At 51.8% G+C, this 24,639-nt stretch overlaps 1 protein-coding gene across 18 annotated transcripts in view; it reads left to right on the top strand.

The window, feature by feature from the left end:
* Positions 1 to 24,639, top strand: part of EPS15L1 (epidermal growth factor receptor pathway substrate 15 like 1) — a 101,976-nt gene that overhangs the window by 39,613 nt on the left and 37,724 nt on the right. For 16 of the 18 annotated variants that reach the window (XM_057539883.1, XM_057539884.1, XM_057539885.1 and 13 more), the window contains 8 exons: positions 1,796 to 2,029; positions 6,131 to 6,288; positions 8,983 to 9,139; positions 9,385 to 9,470; positions 12,406 to 12,478; positions 18,844 to 19,005; positions 19,548 to 19,745; positions 21,263 to 21,427. In XM_057539883.1, the coding sequence (XP_057395866.1) occupies positions 1,796 to 2,029; positions 6,131 to 6,288; positions 8,983 to 9,139; positions 9,385 to 9,470; positions 12,406 to 12,478; positions 18,844 to 19,005; positions 19,548 to 19,745; positions 21,263 to 21,427 (1,233 nt within the window). The remainder of the gene's footprint in view (positions 1 to 1,795; positions 2,030 to 6,130; positions 6,289 to 8,982; positions 9,140 to 9,384; positions 9,471 to 12,405; positions 12,479 to 18,843; positions 19,006 to 19,547; positions 19,746 to 21,262; positions 21,428 to 24,639) is intronic. The other 2 variants (XM_057539888.1, XM_057539890.1) reach the window with 1 other exon arrangement.

Raw genomic sequence — 24,639 nt, forward strand, 5'->3', positions numbered from 1 at the left:
TAATAAATAGTAATTAAGTTCAAGCAAAAAAAAAAAAAAAGAAGCTGGGAATTCCTAAGTAATAGAAAACGGTGAACTATATCAATGTCCCTAAGATACATCTTCTGTTTTAGGAATTTTAAATGTCTTTAAAATGTGATTTTATACAAATGAATGAAAGCTTATTATCTTACTATACTATGGTGTAAAGCCTTTGAGATTTTAAACTTCTAGGTTAAATTTAAACCATTTGCCAAGGAAATTATAAATTTCTCTTACAATTCCACTCATAATCCCTTACACCCCATAGTACTCAGTTGTGTTTTTTTCCCCCACACATCGACTCTGTTTTGCCTTTTTTACTTTGAGCATTTTCCATGTTTCTCCATCATCCTGTTCTTTTCACTAGCTGTCCATTATTTTTTTTTTATTGTGGTAAAATACGCATAAAAAAATTTACCATCATACCCATTTTTATTTAATTAGTTTTAAAATTATTTATTTATTTATTCGGCTGCACCGGGTCTTAGTTGCGGCACGTGGGATCTTCATTGCCGCGTGTGGGATCTTCGTTGTGTCATGTGGGATCCTTTTAGTTGCGGCATGTGGGATCTAATTCCCTGACCAGGGATTGAACCCCGGCCCCCTGCATTGGAAGCATGGAGTCTTAACCACTGGACCACTGGGGAAGTCCCATCATAACCATTTTTAAGTGTACGGTTCAGTGGTATTAATACATTCACATGGTTGTGCAACCATCACCACCATCCATCCCCAGAACTCTTTTTACCTTGCAAAACTAAACCTCCGTCCCCATGAAACACTAACTCCCCATCCCCCCTCCCCCAAGCCCCTCATTATTTGTTTTTATATTTCTTTTGATGACACTTGACTTCAGGTGTTGGTTAGTATCATTGAACTGCCTTTGGGGTGGTCCACAGGAACGGGGTGATTGGCTTGGAGTGAACCCAGGAACACGCCTCTCTCCTCACAGCCTCATGAGCCCTGAATTTCTACTTTTGTTTGTTTTTATCATTTCTCATCATTTCAGCCAAGATTTATGTTCTTTTATAAGTGGGTCTTAGAGTTGTGTCATTTTGTGTTTCTTTTCATCACTAGCTGAGTTTGGCATTTAGTACAGTTTTTAAGTGACTGTAAATTTTTACCTGTGTTAATGATCTGTTGGTAGCAACTTAAAGACTAGTTTGAAGTGGGGGGCGGTTGTAATTTTGGTTTTGTTTTGTTACTTTTTAAAACAGACTTTTCAATCCTTGTTTTAGACAAAGTTTATTTTCCCCTGCCTACCTCGAGCAGGAGAGCCACCTGTCCATCCTCAGCACACACACCCTTTTGGGTAGTTTTCTGTCTCCTGAATATCTTGAAGTACAGGCAGCTCTCATGGTGTGTCTTTTTTTCCCCTTCCAGTTTTCTTGAGATGTAATTGACAGACAGCACTGTATAGGTTTAAGGTGTACTATCATGGTGAGTCTGTAGACTTCCAAGTTCCAGTACTTTGAAAGTCGTCAGCTCTGGAGACAGTGGCCTTGCTGTGTGGCAAAGGGACATGTGTGGAGTCTGGCATGATTGGATTCCTTTTGTACTCGTTTCAGTCTCGCATGATTAAACATACATCTTAGAAAATTATGCATTGGCGGTGTAGCTCATCAGAAAGGTTTATTTTTACTGTGTTCCGTTTGGAAGCAACCTCAAAAAGAGCAGTCTTCATCACATCACTGCAGCCCCTGAAAGAGCTGCCCTCTGCCCACCCTGGCCCCAGGCCTCGCCACCTGAACGCCGTTCTCTTTTGTGCTCACAGGCCATGCACTTGGTGTACCGAGCCCTCGAGAAGGAGCCTGTGCCCTCCGCCCTGCCCCCATCCCTCATCCCACCGTCCAAGAGGAAGAAGACGGTGTTCCCGGGAGCTGTGCCCGTCCTGCCTGCCAGCCCCCCACCGAAAGACAGCCTCCGCTCCACGCCTTCCCACGGCAGCGTCAGCAGCCTGAACAGCACTGGAAGCCTGTCTCCCAAGCACGGTATCAAGCAAACACAGGTACGGTGCCCCCTGCATGCGTGGCTACGTCTCCGAGCAGCTGTTTGCACTGCTGTGTAGAGTCCCAGCAAGATGTTTCTCAGCAGCAAGTAGTTCGTGACCCAAGAAGGGTAAAGTCTGTGATTAAATTAAATCTTTACAATAGGTGTCTTAGTCCTCTCTGGCTGCTGTAACAATGCCGTAGACTGGGTGGCTTCTAAACAACAGATATTTATTTCTCACAGTTCTGGAAGCTGGAAGTCCAAGATCGAGGTGACGGCAGATGCGGTGTTTGGTGGGGCAATTCCTGGTTCACAGGTGGCCGTCCTCTTGCTGGGTCCTCACATGGCGGAAGGGCCATGGAAGCTCTCTGGGGTCCCTTTTATAAGGGCACTAATCCCATTTGTGAGGGCTCTGTCCTCACGACCTAATCACCTCCCAAAGGCCCCACTTCCTAATGCCATCACAATGGGGCTTAGGACTTCCAGCATATGAATTGAGGGGAGGGGGGGACACAAACATTCAGACCATAGCAACAGGGATTCAGAATTAAGTTCCTCACACACTTACATATAAATACCACCTTGCCCCAAGCACACCCAGCACTACTCACCCCTCTGCCCCTCCTGCCTCAGGCAGACCCTCTGCTGGGAGGGCGCGTCCCCTGATTGCATACTGAGGCGCCTGGCATCATGAGGCCTCTGCTCCTGGGGCACCTCATCTGGGGAGCCTGGTGTGACCACAGCCCGGACCAGCCACCCTCCACCTGCTCTCTTCTAGATTTCCCACAGCTGCCTGTTATGCGGTTAATTATGTATCATCTGTCCAGATCCCCCCCAACCCCCCGCCATTAGCTTCATGAGAGCAGAGTTCGTTCTTGGTTATAATCTCAGCATCTAGAAGGATCTCTGGTACTCTGATGCTCATTAAAAATATGTTGAGTAATCAGGTAATTAAGGGAGGTATCCATCTCGTGTTAGGAAGACAGGAGGGGGCTCCAGCTCTCCATGTGGCAGTATCTTATATGTCAAAAAAGACGTTTCTTGTTCTGGCAAAGGCAGCATCATAATGGGCTCTTTATAAAAGGGCGCCTTGGAGATTGTCTAAAACGTGCAAGGACATGAGTTACATCTGGAATCATGCTTTGCTTTCTGCCTCATTTGTTTCAAAGGCAAAGCAATGAGTTGTGCCAAGAAGGCCAGCCAGCACCCCATGCAAGTTTTCAATATGATAAAAATGAAAACGAGAAAGGCATAATGAGAGTGATTTCTCTTGATAGTGACATAATTTTAAAGTTAAATATTCGACTTGCAAGGCTCATTTTCAAGGAGCTTATCATATCTTAGAGTGAAAAAGAGAGATCAGAGAGGGTCAATGAGGCTTGGTCATAGGGGCTAACACAACTCCCCTCACCGCTCTGGCCAGTTGGAGAGGTGTGGCCTCCGTTTGGTGAGTTGTATGCGGCTCTCTGTGAAGGAGACCAGCCCCAGATGGCCCAGCCTGGGCACCTTTACTAGCCCACCAGCTGTGCCCGGCACTTCCTGGGGGTGCTGCAGTGACTGTGCGATGGGCCCCTGCCCTCTGTGGGGAGACAGACAATAAGCAAATTGGTAAACTAAGGAAGGTCCACAAGTTGTGAGAAAGCAGAGCAGGGCCTGGCCTGGAAGTGTCGGGGTGAGGAGGGGGGCGTGCTCCCGCAGGTGGGGCCAGCTGGCAGGCTACCGCTGCTGCGGTGACATCTGAGCTAACACCTGAATGATAAGAAGCCATCTGAGGACTAGTGCATGGCAAGGCTCTGAAGTGGAAACGCTCCGTGTGTCCTTGAAACAGGAAAAAGGCTGAGGCAGGGAGAGCCAGGGGATGGTGAGATGGAGTCGGAGAAGCGGGGCTGAGGCCAGCTACTTAGACCTACATGAGCTGCTGTTTTTCAAGACCCAACACCTTGAGTCTGCAGAATTCTTGCCGAAAGCTCTTAAGTACCGTAGGTTAGGCTAGATGGGGTATGTTTTACTGACAAGGAAGCAGGCGGGGCTGAAGTTGTTGTTGGGTGCAGGCCAGCCAGCCTCATAATACCACCCCCTGGTGATCTGGCAGCTCTCCCCAGATCCCAGGAGCATGCTGCTGACCCCCCTGACTAGACCAGTTGTACTAGTGGCCACTACTGGGGGTCACAGATGGGGGTGTCTGTGTCCCCTTGGAAGAGAGGCGGCTGGTGGAATCGCAGACATGAGAACGGGCATTTCTGTGGACCCACAAGTTCCATGCTTTCCCCTCCCCCACTTTCCTCATCCCCAGGGCAGCAGCACCCTACCTGGGGCCCCCAGAGGGCCACCCAGTCCAGCTCTCATGGCCATATGTGAGGGGAGGCCCCTTCCAGCCACAAGGGTCCGTTCCCTTTGACTGGAGGCCTGCAGCTGCTAAGCTGACCTTAAACCCAGCCCTTTCCAGGAGACCCAGCTCCAAGGGGGAGGTTGTCCAGTGTTGGAATTTTAGCCAAGTAGGCATCGGATTCTTGCTGCTGACATACCCTGAGACCCCCAGAAATGAGGCAGCAAGTTCATTGTGTTTGCGCAACGAATGTCTGGACCCTCATCATCCCAGAGGCATGATCTGTTGGGGTCCATGGGACCCAGAAACCAATCCCGCCTCAGCTCAGCTTGTCTGCCCATTGCTCCTTCTTCTGTGGTCATCTCAGTGTCAGCGTATGAGCTCGTTCCAGGCTCTTGACTTAAAGACAGCAAGCCTCTTGATTAAAACTCCTTTATGTGCATCTTTACGTCTCCTCTGAACTGTTCAATGACAGACCTGAGGTGGCTTAGAAAATTCCTGTAATGCAGCAGGTAAAACGCTATCTCAGTTCTCGCTGCCTGAGCCTTTGCAATTTGAATCTGGTTCGTAAATTCTGATGAATTTTTTTTTGATAAATCCTTGCTGTCCTAAATCATTCTACTCCCTACCCCAAACCCTGGGTAATGTGTTGTCCCTTTCTTCCCAAAATTGCTTTCTGGATTCCTGGTGCTCACATCAGGATCCCACTGATTTAGATGATAAGAGAGACCTGGTCAGAAAAACAGATGAAAGGAAACATCTCTACAAAAAGGGGCAGAGATGCTGTGAAACGTGCTGTGATGGGAGCCCCAAAGGTCAGAGGTGACACACCCAGAATAAGCAATTGAAGAGGCCTGCCACCAAGTGCCCAAGGGGCCTGGATGCCTCTGAGTTGGAGGTGCTCTGGCCCTGGCAGACCCTGGCATTTGCTTTTCTTAAGTAGAACTGGAGCAGGTGGTGTAAGAGGTCACAGGTGCACGAGGTGGCCGAGCCCCAATGCACTGAAATCACAGCAGCTCGCTGGGCTCTCAGCTTCGTCTGCCACAACAGGGTCCTCGTGAATGTGGGGCGCTCACAGGTGGTGGGCGTGCTCCTCAGAGGCCCGGGCTCCCCCACCAGCACCACAGGGCCCTGAGTGCCCGCCTGTCATACAGGTGCAGTTTTCACATCAGCCTCACTCACGGCCTGTCAGTGCCTTGTGTGTACTGACACCTCACAGGGGGTCTGCTGTGTGGCAGAGAGTGGGGTCAGGGTCAAAGAAGGATGGAGTACAGAATCCTGGAACTGTGGGCATTGAGAACGCCCCTGCTGCTGCAAAGAAGGTCTGCAGGTGGAGGACAGAAGGCCAGGAAGGCTGGCATTGGTGCTGGGCCGGTTCTCGGGAGACAGTCCTTCCAAAATGAGTGGTCAGGAGGGTCCTCTCTGGTACACTTGAAGCCCCCTCCTAGAAGGGGATCACTTTCCGTCGTGGAAGGCTTTCCTTCTTGTCCCAGGCAGCGGGGATGGAAGGGCTGTTGGTAGAAGGACCTGCTGGGTCTTTACATCCCTCTCAGTACAAAGATTTCAGGGCACTGTGATGGGGTGGAAAGAGGTGCAGACTGGCCACTGGGTGAGACTGACGGAGTCGGCATTAACCTCTCTGAGCCTCAGTTTCCCCTCTTACAGAACAGGGATCCTGTCTGCCCTCTCGGCTCGTGGAGGGTTTTCTGCTAAAATGAGCATGAAAACGCTTTCATAGTGTGTATTCGCAGGTGATAAAAAGCTTGAGGATTAACTTCTGAAAAACCCTCTCAGCCAACAGTAAACTGGGTGGTGCCAGTGGCGGACAGGATGCGATTTGACGAGATATTCCTGAAGACCGACCTGGACCTGGACGGCTGTGTGAGCGGCCAGGAGGTGAAGGAGATCTTCATGCACTCGGGCCTCACCCAGAACCTTCTAGCGCACATATGGTAAGAGCAGATAGTGGACGTCTCTTCCTAAGTACAGGGGGTCTCGCTGTGTGGAAGTAGCGGCTGTGGCTGGCTCACATGTTGAGTGAGACTTGTGCTGCCTGAAGGGCCGGAGCGGGTGAGCAGGTCAGGAGGGAGCGGTAGTCAGGGCTGAGTGTGCAGACCTGTGTCCTGCATTGCGCGCATGTCAGTTCACCCTCCTCCAGCAGCAAGGTCTCCTGTTTTGTCCCTCCAGAGAGCCCTGGGGCAAGTTCTTGCTAGTGGTTATGCAGCCTTCAGCCCAGCCAGTGAGGGTGCAGGTGCTCGGCCCCACCCCCCTCTGGTGGGAGGGTGCAGTAAGGGCCCCAGAGGCTCCGGCAGGGCCACCCTGGGCATCAGGGCTGTGGCCATCTCTCCTAGAGGCGCTGCCCCGTGAAGGTCAGTGACACGGCTGGTGGGAGAGGGTGAGACTGGTCTGCACCTCAGGGCTGGTCGAGGAGCCGTCTTCACCCCCACTTTCCTCCAGGGCCGGCGGAGCGATCTTCATGGCACCGGGACGGCTCCTTTTGTAACTAGCCAGTAGTGAAAGTCGCTTCCTAGCTTTCTCAGGGGAGAAAGCCCTCCCACTTTAGAGGGCTTCACTTGGGAGTTGTAAGAAGAGAATTTCCGTGTAATTCTGGAGGGGTGAACCCCTCCAAAGAGAGCTGTGAAATTCACTGTGACTTGGGGAAATAACCATCCTTAACAGTAATTCAGAGATCGCCACGTTGCAAGGTGAGGCCCCGCTGGAGAAAATGGGCTGTCCCTTCTCAAGAAGCACACCTAGTCAGTCAGCAAAAGACTGTGGGAAGACTGGCCCCTTGTGACGAGTCAGGGGCAGTCTCTATCAGGCCCTTCAGATCCAGTGCCCCCTTTATCACCCTGAAATGCATGTGCACGGAATTCAAATTATACCCCGATCATAACGTAGAGTAATTTATAACATGTATCTCAACCTGTAAGTGACATGACGATACGTAAATGACACAACGAAATCACAAATACGCTTGGATTAAAAAGAAAACACGCAGAAGGCGTTGCATACAGGGGAAAAAAAGCAAGGACAGAAAGAGTGAGCTTTAGAATAACCACTGGGACAGTGAAAGGACAGTCTGGGTTTGTTTACAGGTGGCTGGGTGTGGGAACATATCCAAAGTGGAGATAACAAGCGAAGAAGGATTGAAGGGACAAAACGAGGACGTAGGCCTGTCCCCCGCAGTGCCCGGCACCGTGCCACTCAGCGTGGTGTCAGAATAAGCACAGTAGGGCTTCCCTGGTGGCGCAGTGGTTGGGAATCCGCCTGCCAATGCAGGGGACACGGGTTCGAGCCCTGGACTGGGAAGATCCCACATGCCGCGGAGCAACTGGGCCCGTGAGCCACAACTACTGAGCCTGCGCGTCTGGAGCCTGTGCTCCGCAACAAGAGAGGCCGCGATAGTGAGAGGCCCGCGCACCGCGATGAAGAGTGGCCCCCGCTTGCCGCAACTAGAGAAAGCCCTCGCACAGAAACGAAGACCCAACACAGCCAAAAATTAATATAAATAAATAAATTAATTAAAAAAAAAAAAAGAATAAGCACAGTAATGCTGCCCTGGGTGGACGCGGACAGAGTAACCCTGCACGTGGGCCTGGGGGCCCCCGCTCCTTCAGAGACCAGGGAGCAGGGACGGGCCGGAGAGATGGGACCGCAGCCCGAGAGCTGCCGTGGGCTGGGTGTGCAGCAGGACTGGCCCTCGCCAGCAGAATCAGGAGAAATAGTTGCAGTTCGAAATTATCACACCCTGCCCTTGAACTGTGACAAGAACAAAGACATTTTAAAACCAGCCTTGAGTAGAGACATTTAGAGGGATCTCCACCAGCCCTGTTCGCTCACAGTGTCTGGGCCTGAGTCTGTTACACGTTCCCGGCTCTTCTTCGCTCTGCATCAGGACATGGTTTCACTACTCTCTCAGTAACTACGTGCAGTGGGAAGGAGTCTGCGTGTTGAGTGGACAGAGTGAAGGGATGACATTTTTCACAGATGTGGAGGCCTTGTCCTTGCTGCATGAGGCTTCCCTTCCCGTACGGCCGGCTCTCGGTGACCACGGGTGTGGCAGAGCTTCCACACTGCCACACCCGTGTGCCAGGACACCAGAAGGCCACGAGGGCGGGGTCACCTTAGCAGCGAGGGACTGTCCCCTGTGTAGCCATGCCTGGCTTTCCAGTCCCCGTCCCCTCATGACAACCCCAAATGCTGCTTGTCATCCCCATTGAAGACCAGCGGCCCAGGCCATTCAGATAACCCAAGGCTGCAGGAACCAGCTGAGGGTCTGAGTGTGTGCACTCGGCTCCAGCTTCCATTTACTCAGGAATGTGAATCGCATCCACTGCCTGCACACCATTGGAAGCCAGCTGCGTGTCTCCTGGCTGCTAACAGGGCTTCCCAAGGGACCTCGGCCCGTGGGTGGGGCTTGGCGGTTCTCCAATTGGGAGAAGAGCCCCCTCCTGCCCCGACGCGCTGGTGGGGGGGTTGGGACTGCTCCCCAGGAGGGGGATGTTCAGTGGAAAAGGAGCTGCAGCTGTAGCCCGTTGTTTTTATCGTTTTTGTTGTCCATTTTTTAGAAGTGTGGGTCCCGTGTACTTGGAGCCGATTCTGGTGTTTGTGATGTGTAATTAGCATCCCCACATTTCTCCCAGGGCCCTGGCCGATACGAGGCAAACGGGGAAGTTAAGCAAAGACCAATTCGCGTTAGCTATGTATTTCATTCAGCAGAAGGTCAGTAAAGGCATCGACCCCCCTCAAGTCCTCTCGCCGGACATGGTCCCACCTTCAGAGAGAGGCACTCCCATCCCGGTGAGTAGCCGCTGGCCCATCCCTATCGTGTTTGCGTCGCTTCCCTCACCCCACCACCAGGTGGCGCTGGCAGCCTGCCCAGCCTTCAATAGGGCCACTCGGGGTGTGTCTGGGCTGCCCAGATGGTTCGTAGGTTGGGGGCTGGAGACAGATGATTTTATCCCTTATTCTAAGACCTACTAGCCCATGCTGTGCGGTGTGGGCAACTAGCCAGTTTGTAATTCTTTGTCTGAATTTGGTTGCAGGACAGTTCAAGTTCTCTTGGATCGGGGGAGTTTACTGGTGTGAAGGAACTTGATGATATCAGTCAAGAGATTGCCCAGTTACAAAGGTATGTTAAAGCGTCTCCTTCCCTTCAGATTCCAACCAAATCTACATCCCAGGTTGTTATCGGAAGTAGCAGAGGCTTGTGAACCACATGGCGAGTTGACCATCACGAGTTTGTTCGGCAGAAATGAAAGGACACAGATTCTCCTGAGTTCCTGAATTGAGTTAATGAGCCCGAGTACTGACATCCTCAGTGGGAACCGGTGTGGGCTGTGGGGTCTCAGACACATTGTTGCTAGGCAGCCGCAGGGCCCCCCCCGCCCCCCGCCTCAGGAAGGCCTTGTAATTTCTGAACACATACAGTGACTGAGTCTCAGGTAGTGACACTGCTGCTTAGGAGCAACAGGTCAACTCTGAGTCTCAGGCCTTGTGTCCAGGTTTCTGTCTTCACTCCCAGCGCCCACTGATTTGGTTTCCCCACCTGTAAACAAGGGCTTTGGATGGGGTGTCTGTACTCTCAGAGTCTGGCATAAAAGAATACATCTACTTCCTCTATGCCCCTGTGATCTTCTACAGAACACCATCCTCTTACCAGTTAATTCTGGGGGAAGGCTGGGGGGTGGGGTGCAACGAGCAGAAGGGCCAAAGGCACCTAGCCCTCCACGGGAGAGGGACTGTTTCTTGACCGAAAATGAAAACAACATTACTTTGGCAGAGCGAGCTGGATCCCACTCACAGCTGGATGCCCCTTGGGTGGTGTAGTTTGTGTCCTTAGTGGAGCAGAGCCCTGAGAAGCAAAGGCAGGTCAGATGTCATGTGAGACTGGTTAGGTGGGTGGCTGGCTGGCCACAAAGCCTCAGCCTTGGCCGCCTGCTGAAGCCAGACCCTCTGCTTCATGCTCAGCCCAGAGGATGGCTCCCATTCTGTCACCGGCTCCCTGGGGCTGTATTTCCAAACCAGAGATCAGCACGTGCAGCCTGGCAAGGCTGAGAGGGTCTGTGAGGATGGAGGGCCAGTGTCTTAGAGCCTGGGTGGGCCTGTTAATCAGAACTGCAGGTAGAGGAGGGAGGGGACCCTGTAATGCAAGGGCTGGGGTCTTGGAAGGGACAGTGGTGTCCCAGTCAGGCCAGGGCTGCCTCTTCACAGCTGTGCAGCCTCTGGCGGCCTGGAGCGTTTCCCTGTGAGGGCGAGAGGCAAGCGTGTGCAGAGCAAGAGTGTGCAGGGAGCCAGGCCTGGGTGGCTTTGAGAGTGACCTTCAGGCCTGTTGCTTGGCGGTGTGGCGAAACACGCCTCTCCCCTTGACGTGACTCAGTCGTAATGGGTTGGATGTAAAGAGCACGTTGTATTGTTAGGTAGTTCTTAGACTTGTGGAAACGAACGTGCAGATGCTCGCGGTTCCGTGTCTGGCCCAGTGTCCCAGGGGGGCCTTATTGTCGAGCAGGGGCTGGGTTCCCAGCAGGGGAGGCAGGGTGTGTTGGCCACATGAGATTTCTGATGCCGAGGCAGCCCCTTCAGGCTGCTGTAACAAACTCTCACAGACTGGGGGGCTTGAACAACAGGCCCATACTTACCCCCATCGTGGAGGCTGGAAGTCGAGATAGAGGTGCAGGCAGATCCAGTGTCTGATGGGGCCCATCTCCTGGTTCATAGACAGCGTCTTCTCGCCATGTTCTCAGAGGGCGGAGGGGCAAGGAGGTCTCTGGGGTCTCTCGTAAGGGCATTAATCCCATTCCTGCAGGCTCCACCCTCGTGACCTAATCATCCCCCAAAGGCCCCACCTCCAAAAACCATCACATTGGGGGGTTAGGGTTTCAACATATGAATTTGTGGGGGGCACAAGCATTCAGTCTCTAAGGAGGAGAGCAAGGCTGGTTGCTGCCCCGGGGGAGCTGTTTGCAGCTGAGGAGACAGGCAGGGCCCCACCAAGCCCTGGTGTGCACAGCGGCCAGCCACAGCCTCCTGTGAGGGAGTAGCTGGGGGCAGCTGCCGGGCCCAGAGACCCGCACTGCCGCGTCTTGCTGCCAGCCCTCTGGACTTCTCACCCAACTTTGCATCACTCCAGACTCCTCACCGTGGCTCCCCGAGCCGAGCTATGCCTTCCTGTTCCCATCGCCTAGAATGTTTTTCCATCATATAGTCTATTCATAGGCCATGTCCTCAGAGTCCTTCCCTGGTCGTCCTATGCAGGACACTGCACACCCCCTTTCCTTATCCCATTGGATTTCCCTTCGTGGTACTTAGGTTGTGTGCCTTTGTGTGTTGATTTGTCGCCTGTCTCTCTCACTGGCCTGTGAGCTCCGTGAAGGCAGGGCCTCTCTCCGTGTGTCCTCGTGTCTTCAGCACTCAGTCTTCTGAGCAGTTGTTGCTCACCATTCATGAGCGAGTGCACATAGGATTTAGAGAATGTATTCATTTTCTCTTGCTGTGTATGGAATGGCTTAAAACAGCACAAATTTATTAGTGCACAGCTCTGTAGACCAGGAGTCCAGATGGGCTTAACTGGGCTTCTTGCTCAGGGCCTCACAAGGTCGAATTCAAGGTGTTGTCCAAGTAGGTGGGGATCTGAATCTAGTTCCTCAAAGTTGGGGGTCTGGGGTCTGCTTTCCATGCTGTGTGGCCAGGGGCTCATTCTGCTCTGAGAGGCTGCCCGGTGCCTCCTCTCTCGTGACCCCTCCATCTTCAAAGTCAGCAGGGGCACGTCCAGCCCTTCTCACCCTGGGCATTGCTTTGACATTCTTTGCTTTAAAAGGCTTGCACGGCCATGTTGGGGGCAAAAGCCTCATGGCATCCACAGGTTCGACCCACACTTGTAGGGGAGGAGGTCAGGTAGGGCAGATGGTCACTGGGGGCGTTCCTGTACTTCTGCCCCCACTGAGTGGGGTCAGCCCGGGTGGGTTTCTGTGGGATGGATGGGATTGGGTCTTGAGAAGTTGGGATATTGGGGGAACGGTCAACTCATTCACTCTATCTGTGCTTTCATGAACTATTTTTAAACACAGAGAGAAATACTCACTGGAACAAGACATTAGAGAAAAGGAAGAGGCAATCAGACAGAAAACCAATGAAGTACAGGTAAGCACGTGGCTGGTTTTGGTGGGATCAACCTTGTGTCAAACGCAGTGCAGGGGGTTCCCAGCAGTGATGGTGGAGCAGGGCAAAGGGGGGCACCGATGCACTCATTGGAAACTTGAGCTTTTGGGGGCTTCCAAGTGATCTTTTTTTTTAGTTTCCTATACCATAAACAGTGGATTTTTAAAAAATTGAGATATACAATTCATGTAACATAAAATCTATTCTAAAGTGTACAGTTCAGTGGTGTTTAGCGTGATCAGTGTGTTGCTTAACCACCACCTCTGTCTAGTTCCAGAACATCTCCATCACCCCAAAAGGAGACCCCGTCCTCATTAGCCATCTCTCCCCATTCCCCCTCCCAGCCTCTGACAGCCACGAATCCACTTTCTGTCTCTATGGGTTTGTCTGTTCTGGACATTTCATATAAAGGGAATCATACAACATTTGGCTTTTTGTGTCTGGTTTCTTTCACTCAGCCTGAAGTTTTGAGGTTCAGACAGTGACCTCTAACGTGTTCTCAGGACAGTCCTGCTTGGAGAGTCTCCTTGTGGGTGGTGGTGACACTGGGGGTCTGACTGCTGGGGCTCAAACCTGGCTCTCCTTAGCAGCTGTGTGACCTTGGGCAAGTTACTTAACATCTCTAGGCCTCGCGTGACGTTGGTAGTGAGTGGTCTGCTCTCCTGGGTGCTGGGCTGGAGCATGGGGTCTGGCATGTGCTCAGCACTCACTCGTCGTCTGGGCAGAGGGAGGCTGTGCCAGAAGCGAAATGGTCAGTGCCTGGGAGCTGCACCCTTGAGGAGACATCGGTTCCGAGATGTCTCAGGTCTGAATGAATAGAGACGGCTCTGCCGTCGTGAGGAGACTCGAGTTGTCTGTAGGGCTCTGAGAGCGTGGCTGAGCTGTGCCGCTGGGCCTGACAGTCTCTGCGTGGGGCTTCGAGTGCTCCGAGCTCAGAGCCGGGGAAGGAGGAGCGAGGCTGAGCAGTCAGCGCTGCAGCCCCCACGGCTCGGCCGGGGGCCTGTGGGTGGGTGGCTCAGCCTCCCGGCCTGCGTCTTCCCACCTGGCAGTGAGGGTCAGTGCCAAGAGCAGTATCTGGCCGCCGTGCGCACCGCCTGAGAGGCTGGTTCTTTCTGGGCCACCTCCTAGGGCAGCGACCTGAGCCAGGCCAGGGGAAGCAGCACCTGACTCAGTCAGGCTCATGGGGTGCTGGGCGGCCCTCTTTCCGCCTCCCCTGAGCCTGTCCGCACAGGGGCTGTAGGGTTCCATGAGGTACCCAGTGGACGGATGGCATGCAGTGCCTGCCCGCCGGCTGCGGGAAATGTCGTCTGTCGTAGCTGCCGTCTGCAGGTGGGGTAGGGTGGATGCTTTGGGACTCTCACTGGTTCACACTGTGCAGTGTCCAGGCTCTTCTTTCCTGGCTTCTCACTCTGTACACGTTGGCATCGGGGGTTGGGCCTCAGATGGTCCCCAGGAATGTTTTGGATCAGAAGGCAGGGAACAGCCTGCCTCTATTATCGTGCTTTGGTTTTGTTTTTGTTTTTTTGCTCAAATGAGTTGCATCATTTATATGACCACAGGTGAAGTGACTGTCTTTTTCTGGATGTTTGTATGTTCATCCTGTCATTTTATTCTCACCTCAGCCCTCTGATTTCCACCCATGTCCTAAAACTGACCCCTCAGACACAGTTCCCTGTCACCCGTATCACCTCACCCCCATCCTTTCAGCTGTTTGGTGTGGTGGCGCTGGCCTCATGTTCCCTTTCACCTTGGCCCTGGCCCGGCTGGCCACATGGGTCCCTGGGCAGTTCTCCCTCCCGTTGTGTCTGGGTCACTCTGCACAAGCTCTGGTTTGCATTCCCAAAGCTGGGGATCCGGGTGCTGTGATGTCCTTTGGCTCCAGGGAAACCAGTCACCTGGTCTCTGGCACCTGCTCCTGGGCAATTCTAAGAAAGCCGTTGGGTCGCTGTGATGTCTGGAGGTGCTTTCCCCTCTGGTCTGCGGCAGGCTCAGCAAGGCCACCCGAAACCCTCGCTGCTGGGCTCTGACAGTACACTCCTGCAGCCTTTGAGATGCTGGGGTCCGTGTGGGCCCCGATGGCCCCTCAGAGCTGGAGGGGGCCCGGCGCCCCGATGGCCCCTCAGAGCTGGAGGGGGCCCGGCGCCCCAATGGCCCCTCAGAGCTGGAGGGGGTCCCGGCCAGGCCAGCCCCTGTTCCATGGGAGCATCACGTGTACTCCAAACCAGGGCAGGCCTCTGCTGCAGTGTGATGGCAGCTCCTTGGTCAGGGACAGAGCACTATATATATTTTAAAGTTCCCCTGTGAAAACCAGGTTTGATTCTGGTTCCTGCTGCCTTTTCCCAGATGGGTTTGGCCAGGAGATCATGTGCCATGCCTGCCAGCACAGGCTGCAGGTCAGGGCCCAGCGTCGAGTAGCAGGCCTTGGTCCTCAGGTTAGTTTATGTTTGGTTTTAAGCAGTGGGAGCTTCAGCTTCAGCCCCCTCAAGCCTCCCCTTCCCCCTCCTGCCCTGGGGATCTCTCCATTTCCATGGCTACTGTCTTAGTGAGAACCTGCGGCGTCTTTGCCTGGTTTACCGTTTCATTTCGTTTTTGTAACAACAGCTTCACTGAGATGTAATTCACGTACTATACAATTCATCCATTTAAAGTGTATAATTCAGTGGGTTTTAGTATATGCACAGAGTTGTACAGCCATCGCCACAGTCAATTACAGAACATTTTCATCACTCCAAAAAGAAACCCCCTACCCATTAGCGATCCCCAGTCCTTCCCCAGCCCTTGGCAACCACTAGTCTACATTCTTTTCTCTGGATTTTCCTGTTTTGGACATTTCATATCAATGAGATCACATACTGTGTGGCCTTTTGAGTCTGGCCTCTTTTCACTCAGTGTAGTTTTCAAGGTTCATTCATGTTGTTGCATGTGTCAGTGCTTCATTCCTTTTTATGACTGAATAATGCTTCAGTGTATGGCTGTTTTAGTCATTGCTTCATTAGTTGATGGTTGTTTGTGTTTTTCTACTTTCTAGCTATTGCAAGTAATGCCACTGTGAATATTAATGTGCAAGTTTTTGTGTGGACATATGATTTCACTTCTCTTAGGTGTGTGTGTATATATATACATTTAGGAGTGAAATTGCGGGTCACATGGTAACTGTATGTTTAACCCTTTGAGGAATTGCCAGACCATTTTCCAAAGTGGCTGTACCATTTTTCATTCTCACTTTCTCCACATCCTCGCCAACACTTGATAATTTCCATTTTTTATTATAGCCTTCCTAGTGGGTATGGAGTGGTATCTCATTGATGCTTTCCTAATGTTGATGAGCATCTTTTCACATACTTATTGGCCATTTGTGTATTTTCTCTGGAGAAAAGCTAATTCAGATCCTTTGCCCATTTTTAAATTGGGTTATTTGTCTTTTTATAGCTGAGTTGTAAGAGTTCTTTTTTTTTAAATTTATTTATTTAATTTATTTATTTTTGTCTATGTTGGGTCTTTGTTGCCGTGTGTGGCCTCTCTCTAGTTGTGGCGAGCAGGGGCTACTCTTCGTTGTGGTGCATGGGCTTCTCGTTGCGGTGGCTTCTCTTGTTGTGGAGCACGGGCTCTAGGTGCGTGGGCTTCAGCAGTTGCGGCTCGTGGGCTCTAGAGCACAGGCTCAGTAGTTGTGGCACACGGACTTGCTCCGCGACATGTGGGATCCTCCCGGACCAGGACCCGAACCCATGTCCACTGCATTGGCAGGCGGATTCCCAACCACTGCGCCATCAGGAAGCCCAATATATTTTCTAGATAAATTCCCTTATCAGATAAATGATTTGCAAATATTATATCCCCATCTTTGGGTTGTCTTTTCACTTTCTTGATGGTTGTACCCGGGCCCTCAGCAATGAAAGTGAGGAGTCCTAACCACTGGACTGCCAGGGAATTCCCTGAAGCACAAAAGTTTAAAATTTTCCAGTTATTTATTCCGTTTTTTTGCTTTTGCTTTTGGTATCATATCCAAGAACCCATTGCCAAATCCAAGGTCACAAAGATTTACCACACATTTTCTTCTAAGAGTTTTATAGTTTTAGCTGTTACATTTAGGTCTTTGATCCATTTTGAGTGAATTTTTACATAATGTGTGAAGTAGGGGTCCAACTTTATTGTTTTGCATGTGGAGGACCAGTTGTCCCAGAACCATTTCTTGAAGAGACTAATCTTTCCCCCACTGAATGGTCTTGGCACCGTTTTTAAAAATCAGTCATAGACATGTGGATTTATTTCTGAACTCTCAGTTCTATCCCACTGATTTCTGTCTTTCCTTATGCCAGTATCACACTGTCTTGATTACTGTTGCTTTGTAGTAAGTTTTGAAATCGGAAAGTATGAGTCCTCCAACCTCGTATTTTTCAAGATTGTTTTGGCTATTCTGGTGAGATCGGGCCCATTCAGCGTGGTATGGCCGTAGACTGTTTTGGCTATTCTGGATCCCTTTCATTTCCTTATAAATTTTGGAATCTGCTTGTCAGAAGCTGGCTGGCGTTCCAGTGGGAATTGCTCTGAGTCTGTAGGTTGTCTGGGTTTTTTCTGTCTTCTCTTTGCTCAGACACCTCCCCCACTTTGACCCCAGCGTTCTTCCTAACCAGAAGCTGGCGGGTCGTCTTCCCGTGGGCTTTTCCAATGGCTACGGTGGGCCTGACCCTCCTTCCTCCTTCGTCTCCCCCTCCCCCATCACTTGTCCTTCACTCAGATGTGGCAAACCCACGTTCCCTACTCTGCCATTAGCTTCCTATCAAACATTCATTGTTAGCTCTCCCAAACTTGTCGGACTTGAGATCTGTTCTTAAAGGTCGGGGACAAGGAGACCGGGGAACAGAGAACCTGGCCCCCCAAAACAGCTCAGAGGTGTGTTTTGGCTGTTGAGAGAGGAGAGAGAGAGCCGTGATTTTTTGTCCTCAAAGCAGGGAGAGGGAGACCCTGCACCTCCTTCGAGTTTTCTTCTGAGATGACGTCAGCCACCAGCAGCCCCAGCCAGCCCTGGGCATCGGCCTCACCACTCCTGTCCTCCCTGACCGCCCAACAGTCCCCTCAAGTCCGCCCCTTCCTTTGATACCCACGGCCACAACCTCACCCAGGCTGCCATCACCTCTCCATCGGCCCCAGCTTGAGTCCCCTCCCCACTGTCAGCCCCATAGGCCATACTCTCCCCTCCCATCCCATCCCTGCTTTAGTTATCTATCTTACAGGTAGATAAGACATCCCATAAGACATTCGCCTGGTTGAATATGGACGCCTCCTGCCCTCCCTGTATCCCCAGAGGTGTAGTCCATCAGCTCCCATGAAGCCTTCCAGAAAGGTCCTGTGTGTGTTTGTGTAAGGAGAGACGTCTGTGCATATTCCCCCCTTCCTGATTGCACAGATGCCACTGTGCCTCACACGTGTGCTCTGCTGCGTGCCTCGTTCATTTCACATTATAACTCGGGTACGAGGTGGAGCGTCCCTCAGGGTGGGCTGTGCTGTAGGTCCAGTCAACTCCGCCTGTGGAGATTTGCATTGTTGACAGATTTTGCCATCACAAACGTTGCACGTTTTCACTTGCGCCATCCCCCTCTAGGATCCTTTCCCTAGAGGTCTAACAGTCGAGTCTGAAGACACCCACCCTGGCCATCTCGTTAGATACAGCCCACGTGGAGGAGCTGTAGCAGCTGAGAATCATCATGTCCTGCTCCCATTTTGGATGTCCGCAGGGGCTTCTCGCTGCAGAAGCCAGTGCTGTCTCTGGCATGGCCTGTGGGGCACGGCCTCTGGTGCTCTCGGCCCGCTTTCCTTTGATCCAGCTGGAGCACGACACCCCCTTCTCTTAGGGGTCCTCTGCGGCCCCATCCACTCTTCACATTCCTGGCTCTTTTCCTGGCTGCCACCTGCTCGTCCTTTGGGTCCATCGAAGTGGCACTTCCTTGAGCTCTTGTGCACCTGTGCAGCGTCAGTGTGATCTCCCCATGTCCCCGTGACTCTGACCGACAGTCTGACCCAGGCTGTCCCATGTTTGTCTCAGTTCATTTGTGTCTGGGTGATGCCCTTCCCTCCCCACTGATGACCACATGTCACTGGAGAGCTCTTCTTGCCAGGAACCCAGCCCCTCTCCTGGTGCCTGGCCTCTCTTAGGCCATCAGTAAATATTTGCTGAGGGACTTAGTGAGAGATTCAGCTGGGGCCGCCACACTGAGATGTGTGTGGTATTCCCTGTGGAGTGTGCGGTTTTGTAGGACATCTTGGGGGCTCCAGCCCAGTCTGTGACAGTGTTAGCTTGGACGTGCCCCATGTGAACAAGTCTCGAGTAAATTCATGCCACCCTCCCCTAGGAATTGCAAAATGATTTAGACCGGGAAACAAGCAGTTTGCAAGAGCTGGAAGCTCAGAAACAGGACGCCCAAGACCGCCTAGACGAAATGGATCAGCAAAAGGCCAAGCTCCGAGACATGCTGAGCGACGTCAGGCAGAAGTGCCAGGACGAGACCCAGATGGTAAGTCATCATCCCCCCCTCTCCCTGCTAAGCCCAGCAGGGGAAGGAGGCTTCTTACGGACTTCCCTGAGCTCACCATGACCATCTCAGCTCAAGGCTGAGACGTCTACTGGTTTAATAGAGTAGTTGAACATTATCGTGTGGAAAAGCGTCCAAGCATTTGTGGCCTGACCTCAGTCTCATCCGCCATGTCACATGTATAAGCGTGAACCCGTGTGTGCACACACCCCTGACCCATGCCCCACAGCACGGTGTGGGCACGTGTCTCCCCTCCCCTGCTGTCTTAGCTGCTTGTTACAAACCAGGGAGGCTGCAGCTTCAGCAGACTGTAAAACCCTTACATCCCCGTCTGAGGCCGCTGTGGGGACGTTCAGCCCCAGGGGACAGACAGATTGCCTATGCTTGTCCCAGGTGTGGAGAGGGGTCCCTGTAAAGGAAGCCAGGCGTCTGGCTTTCAGGCTGGTGTCCTCTTCCCTGGGTCAGCTTGTTTCAAGAACGTGAGCCAGAATTCTTCCTCGAAGTTGTGTTTCATCTCATTTCAGATTTCCTCATTGAAGACGCAGATCCAGTCTCAGGAATCCGACCTCAAGTCCCAGGAAGACGACCTGAACCGGGCCAAATCTGAGCTGAACCGACTGCAGCAGGAGGAGACGCAGCTGGAGCAGAGCATTCAGGCTGGGAAAGTTCAACTGGAAACCATCATCAAGTCCCTGAAATCCACGCAAGACGAAATCAACCAGGTATCTCCGAGGGGGTGGGGCGGGGCCTGCCACCACTGGCTGTGGCCGGGGGCTTCTGGGGTCTCCTGCCAAGCGGGGTGGCTGCCACGAGCAGAGCAGTCACAGAGGGGTGTGCGACCGGTGATCCCAGGTGTCTGCGCCGCAGTAGTTGTTTCCTTTGCTCTCACCCACCTCCCTTTCTTCTTGGAAGCCTTCATTCAGCCTGAAGGTGAAGTGCTGAGAACCCTCCCAGTGTGTGTTCCACCATCGTGTTGACTTTGGCCTGGTGGTGTCTGCTTTGCCTCACCGGCCTTCCACTTCCCCGCCTGAGCGCACATCATTTTTGAGGAGCGGGCGGGGTCTGGGTGAGGACATTAAGTTAACTCATTTGGAGAGAGGCTTGGGTTCAGGACATGCTCTCCCCAGCCTTGGTCCTTGTACAAGCAGGAGGGACAGAGTCCAAGACACCTTCCAGTACCCCTCTGTCCCCACGTATTGATAGTTCGAAGACCAGCACGCCGAGGAGGCCCCATCCTCTCAGCATCGCCCCACATGGACCCCTGTCCAGGCACCCCTCCCTGTCCCGCTCTGGGGTGAGGGCCTCGAGGCCTGTGGCTGCTGCCCACCGGCAGAGGGAGAGCTCTTCTCCTGCTCCCCCGTATGCAACGGCCAAAGGCCTCCTTCCTGGCCCTCGGGTGTCCCACCTGCAGAGTGAGGGTGATGTTTGTTTGACCTTGGCAATATCTAAATGCATGTTCGTGCTTCCTTTCTTTTGACTGACTTGATCTCTTTGCTCTTTTTGCCAGTTTACAGACAAAAGTTGATCACAAACTCAAATCTCAGGGATTTAATACTATATATTGTGCTTTATTGTTAATTAATACCTGTAGGGTTATCTTATGCCTTTTCCCTCCCAGCCTTTGGAGTTTATAAAACATAGATAGGAGCCAAGACATAAATGTATGTTAGTGATAATGATAATGATATTAAAAATGATAGCTGCTGCTTATTAAGGCCCACCCTGCTGGACACCGCAAGAGGGGTTTTACCCCAATGCTCCATCTTGGAGAAGAGGAAACAGAGAGGTTAGATCGCCAGTGCGTATGAGACAGTTAAGATAAAGCTGGGGTCTGTCTGACGTCACAGATTGCCTTCCTTGCCCTGGCCTCACGTGCCTTCTCCAGGAACAAGGAGGAGCAAATGGGGTAATAAAATCCCACAAAGGAAAGTGACCGCAGAATATCACTTTGAATAGATTGTGAATCTGGATTTTGTCCCATTTCAGTTTGTTCCGAGTCACCAAATGTCTGAACACTTGCCTTTCTCAGGGACCGCCTGGGGCAGCAGAAGGGTCTCATCTTGGTTTACAAGCGGTCTCGCATCTCATAAACATGGCAACAGGGATTGTCTACTCCGTAGATGGGTAATTCAGTTAACCAGTGTGAATCGTCCAGGGTTGGATGTTAGGAGAAAAAATGTGTTGCCTAATACTTTTTTCCTAAACGCTACTTGATGCTGACGATGTCTTTATCGTACAGGCAAGAAGCAAGCTTTCCCAGCTGCACGAAAGCCACCAGGAAGCCCAGAGGAGTCTGGAGCAGTATGACGAGGTGCTCGACGGGGCCCACGGCGCCAGCCTGACCAACTTAGCAGAGCTGAGCGAGGGCGTCTCCCTGACAGAGAGGGGCGGTTTTGGAGCCGTGGTAAAGGTCGGGTAAATGTAAATGTAAAGGTCCCGGGATCAGGCCCCACATTGGGGTCAGAGAAGGCCCTGCCCGCTGATCCAGCACTTGCCAGCCTTGATTCTGTTCAAGTGCAGGGTGTTTCTTGTTTTCACTGCTGCTTTGCGTGTCCCCGCCAGCCCTGCAGCCTGGCGTCCGGGGCCACACTCCATCCTGGCGTCTGGGACAAAGCCAAGGATAGGCCTGAATCCTTTCTAAGACCAGTTTGTAAAGACCTCCATCTCCATGGGCTGATCACCCAAATTTGGAGGGCTTCCCAAACTTAACCAAAATTGGATCAACTCTCACACGTTGTGAAACACCACATCCGACTAATTGGGAGGCTGGAGGAATGTGTGTGTGTGTGTTTCTGTGTTCCTACAAGGAGCACCTTGAAAATCACACGTCTAGGTAAAGATCAAGAACAATGACAGCCCTCCTGGGGTGTTGCTATGTCACCTACGAATTGGCCTTTCTCCAGAAATCTTGGTTATTATGTTTGAGACTTTGGCCCTTGGGTTCAAACCTCATGACCCTGGGGGTGCTGGTGAAGGCCCGAGGGGCCACTGGCATCTTAGGTTTCTGCAGGCCCTCAGGCTGCTGACATCCAGCAGTGTTACTTTGTCCTTTGTTCCTGCCAGAGTCGGCCGTAGCAGCCCTGAGCCCTGGCGTGTGCCCTTTGCAGTTTATTCTGGCTGACGAGAGCGTCTTTGTGCATCTTTGTGCGTCTCTGTGCGGTTGCGGGAGCCAATGGGACGCTGTTGGTCTCAGTGGTTTCGTTGTGCTCTGCTCCCAAAGCCTTTCACCGCGCGCCCTGCACTGCCATCTCTGTCTCCCAGGCTCCTGCTCCTGGCCCTGTTTGCCTCATGGATTCCTTCCCCTCCTTGTAAAAATTCAGCCTCTCTGTCTCCCTTCATGTGAGACTCGGCTCTTTCTGTGCATTTCTTGACACGTTTCTTTTCTCAGTAGCCAAGTACTCAGTCCCAAGGATTTATGGGGACGCGTACGCCTCCTCCCCCGGATGGCGCAGAAGCCGCTGTTGGTGTTCTCATCTGTCTCCCATCTCTGGCCGTCACTGCCTCCCTCTGCCATTCACACATTCCTTTCCTCAGGGAATTGTAAACGTATCCGCTCTTGGGCCCAGCCCATTGTCAGCTTTGTCAGCTTTACCGTCTAAATAGAGACTGTGAACGTTCCTTCTTCATGAACCGCGTGAGGCAGAATTTCCTGCTTGGCTGTCTGTCTCAGAGTGTGCGTTTCAGCTTCATAGCCCTGCTCTTATTCTTCCGTCTGTCACTGGTGCCCTCACACGGCTCCTGGCTTGCCCTGTTCCGTCTTAGTTCACGGAACAGCTCACTTTTAAACCCTCTCGCAGGCTTTGATAAGATTGGTTTCCTGGGATAAAAAGTTGACAGCGAAGTGGCAGTTTGAAAGCAGCATGGGACTTCCCTCCCCCCACAGATTTTTTTACCTTTATTTTTATTCATCTCATTAGCAGGCAAAGTTTACATGATAGTCAATTCATCTTGAAACGTCGATGTCACATATGTTACGTAGAAACTCAAAACCAGTGTTTGAGAGAAAAACGATTTTTATCTTGTTGTACAAATACAGTTTTTAAAGCACTTTTTGGTTCGTTTCCATTTCTTAATAAACACTCTGAAGAGGGCTTTTTGTTTACTCCTGGACATTTCAGGACTGCTCCGGAGGAGAGGGACCTCTCTTAGTTCTCCTTGAGGGGGATGAAAGTGAGGGATTTAGTTTCTTGAGAACAACTGTAACCAAAGAGGTGCGTCTAGAACTTTCTAAGTCTGGACAGTTTTACTAAAGTTACTAAGTTTAGTGTTAGGCTCACATGATTTTACTTTGTCCAAGACAGCAGGATTCTTAAAGCCATATTTATTTCTTATCTTTCATCCACTGATGAGAATACTAGCCTCTTGTCCTTGGAGTCAGCACTCAGCCAACCGGTCTGCTAGAGAGAAGGTAATAAATCATCCCAGACTTTAGTCTCGCTGAGAACTCATCATGAAAGATAGGCTTGTCTGTCACATCCAGCCCCTGGAGTTCTGGAGCCAGTTTTATTGACTCTCCAGAGCCGATTATTAAATAGGAATTTTGTAAGCTGTTATTCAGCCTTTGGTAACTGGACGTCAGCCATGGTGGGAGTAGCTACACCATGGGAATTGGCAGAGGCTAACAATCAGGGCTTTTTTTTTTTCTCCCCCAGAGCGCTGGTTCACCAGCACACCACTGCCTAGCCCCCATCTAAAGGGAAGGAATGTCACAATGTCACCTAGATGCCCTTTCAGAGTTGTCGTGTCTGTTTCCCGAGAAGTGCAGTAATTAAGAGCGGAACTCATTGTTCGAGGTGTTCTCCCTCTGCTTCCTCTGCCACAGGTGGGACCGGTCACCCCGTGCTTGGCTGCTGCACTTGGATCTCCCAAGTGGGCAGGTGGCTCCGTGCTCATTGGCAGGAGGTCAGTGGATGGTGGAGTTTACGGCCTCGCTGCACCAGGGGAAATGTAGTTTTCTGCTCTGGATCTGTGAAATGGAATCCAAACCACCTGTGGTTACCCTAACCACATGAATCCTGCCGGGGTCTTCTTAGGCTTCTCCTTTGAAGGGGTGGGAGCGGTTGCTGCCTCAGGCAGACAGTTGCTCCTGAGAGAGAGCTTGCAGACTTGACTTTCCGCTCAGGGGATTGCGGGCCAGACCCCCCAGGATCAGTCTCTTCTCTGCCATTGTCCACTGTTATTTGTCAGCCTTCCAAGTGGCAGTTGAAAACATTATAAAAGCAAAAACAAAACAACACAACCAATTTGTACGTCAGTGCTAATGAAAAACTAAATAGAAGCTTCCACTCCAAGGCCAAGTCGTCATTCTTAACTCACTACTTTATCCACCTCATACATCATCTCTCTCTGTTCTTCTGGAACAGATACGTTCCTTCCCCCGGGCTGCAGTGCGAGAGGTTTATTTTCCACACCGGCCTCCTGGCTTCCTTAGATTAGGACTTGTCCGTCACGTTGATCTGTGTCTCAGAACCCCATTGGGTGCTTGCTGACGCGGGCATGCCACAGTAGTTAGCAGTACGACGTCCTTACTGAGTCCTTGCCCTGCTGCCAGACACGGTGCTTGCAGACATCGGTACTTACTTGCCTAAGAACTGGCTTATTTTCCCCACCTTGGGA

The sequence above is a fragment of the Balaenoptera acutorostrata genome, chromosome 2 (genome assembly GCF_949987535.1).
Source record: "Balaenoptera acutorostrata chromosome 2, mBalAcu1.1, whole genome shotgun sequence".
Taxonomy (NCBI): Eukaryota; Metazoa; Chordata; class Mammalia; order Artiodactyla; family Balaenopteridae; genus Balaenoptera; species Balaenoptera acutorostrata.